General features: G+C 41.4%; 1 protein-coding gene across 1 annotated transcript in view; it reads left to right on the forward strand.

Annotated features, from left to right (window-relative positions):
• The window catches only part of LOC122341292 (progranulin-like), an 8,220-nt gene that overhangs the window by 4,449 nt on the left and 1,854 nt on the right, over positions 1-1,917 (forward strand). Inside the window, exons 9-11 of the mRNA XM_043234662.1 lie at positions 137-232; positions 331-428; positions 1,671-1,710. Of these exons, the coding sequence (XP_043090597.1) occupies positions 137-232; positions 331-428; positions 1,671-1,710 (234 nt within the window). The remainder of the gene's footprint in view (positions 1-136; positions 233-330; positions 429-1,670; positions 1,711-1,917) is intronic.

A 1,917-nucleotide genomic window follows, 5' to 3' on the forward strand; every position in this document is an offset into this window, starting at 1 on the left:
AAGTTCCCTGCTCGTCTTAGAGCTGAATGGGAAGATCACAAACGTAGGCTATTATCCAAGAGAGTTACTAATTTTTATGATAAATTCAACCAATGAAATTCAGCATTTTCATGTCTTTGCCCTTATTCTTCCAAAGCTGCAGAAATGGGAGCTGAAGCTGAACTCACTACAACCAGACAAATCACTACTGCTGGCAACCAAATGACTAGCCTGCCTGGTGTACTACCAAAGAGTTTGTGCAAATTTGGCCATACATGCATGTTTTATATATGTGTACACAAGTAGTACCATTTCTCAAAGGGTTTCTGTCATTGTCTTCTTTATATTCAGCCTCTGACGTTCCCTGCAATGACACAGCGGCCTGTCCAGATGGAAGCACATGCTGTAAGACTAAAGAGGGAGAATGGGCCTGCTGTCCTCTGCCACAGGTACATCACCCAAAAATAACCAATCATAATGCAGAATTGTGTGTTGNTACACAAGTAGTACCATTTCTCAAAGGGTTTCTGTCATTGTCTTCTTTATATTCAGCCTCTGATGTCCCCTGTAATGACACAGCGGCCTGTCCAGATGGAAGCACATGCTGTAAGACTAAAGAGGGAGAATGGGCCTGCTGTCCTCTGCCACAGGTACATCACCCAAAAATAACCAATCATAATGCAGAATTGTGTGTTGGGTTAAGCAACAGGTGTGCATTTGTTGTTTGCAATAGGCTGTGTGTTGTGACGACTTCATCCACTGCTGTCCTCATGATACGACATGTAACACTGCTGCTGGGTCTTGTGATGACTCTTCAGGATCTCAGCTCTGGTTCGAGAAGCTGCCTGTCAAAACAATCAGCAGTCAGGATGGGGCTGTTACACAAGGTAGAGCAAAGCACTGAATCCAGCACACATAGACATGGTATAAAACTACTGTTTTATTTGGTCTTAAACTGTCTTTACCTTTTCTAGTGACTTCGGTGCATTCAGGTGTGNTCTGCCACAGGTACATCACCTACCTAATAGAAAATCTAATACAGAATCAGTTCATTGTACCCTATGGGCAATTAGCTTAGCCATTACATTTCTGCAAGAATTTCTCTCTACTGTTTGCACTGGGAATGCTTGTGGGGGTCTTCAGGTTTTCTGTTTATATACTTATATTTTGGCATTTTGCCTTTTATAGCAATTAGTAATAATAGTAAGTAGGAGGGATAGAATAAGCAAAAGTCCACCAGCTAAGTTTCAATCTTGGGTCACCTGAAACAACGTTATATGCATCATCCACAGAAAATGTAAGAAAAAACAGATGTAGATCTATCTAGCTCTCNTCTGCCACAGGTACATCACCTACCTAATAGAAAATCTAATACAGAATCAGTTCATTGTACCCTCTGTGCAATTAGCTTAGCCATTACATTTCTGCAAGAATTTCTCTCTACTGTTTGCACTGGGAATGCTTGGGGGGTCTTTAGGTTTTCTGTTTATATACTTATATTTTGGCATTTTGCCTTTTATAGCAATTAGTAATAATAGTAAGTAGGAGGGATAGAATAAGGAAAGGTCCACCAGCTAAGTTTCAATCTTGGGTCACGTGAAACAACGTTATATGCATCATCCACAGAAAATGTAAGAAAAAACAGATGTAGATCTATCTAGCTCTCTCTGTCTCTCTCTTTTGTTCTGTAGGCTGTGTGCTGTGACGACTTCATCCACTGCTGTCCTCATGGTCAGAAATGTAACACTGCTGCTGGGACGTGTGAGGACCCTTCATGTTCTGGTGTGCCCTGGGTGGAACAGGTGCCCGTGCAGCCAATCATCAGTCAAGAGAAACAAAGTAAGTCAACAAACACTCCAAAGCCCTGAAACCCAGCACACAAGTACACATTTAACATAAAACTCTTTTAACTTTCTGTACCNCTGTAAGACTAAAGAA

This window comes from Puntigrus tetrazona, chromosome 3 (genome assembly GCF_018831695.1).
Source record: "Puntigrus tetrazona isolate hp1 chromosome 3, ASM1883169v1, whole genome shotgun sequence".
NCBI classification, from domain to species: Eukaryota; Metazoa; Chordata; class Actinopteri; order Cypriniformes; family Cyprinidae; genus Puntigrus; species Puntigrus tetrazona.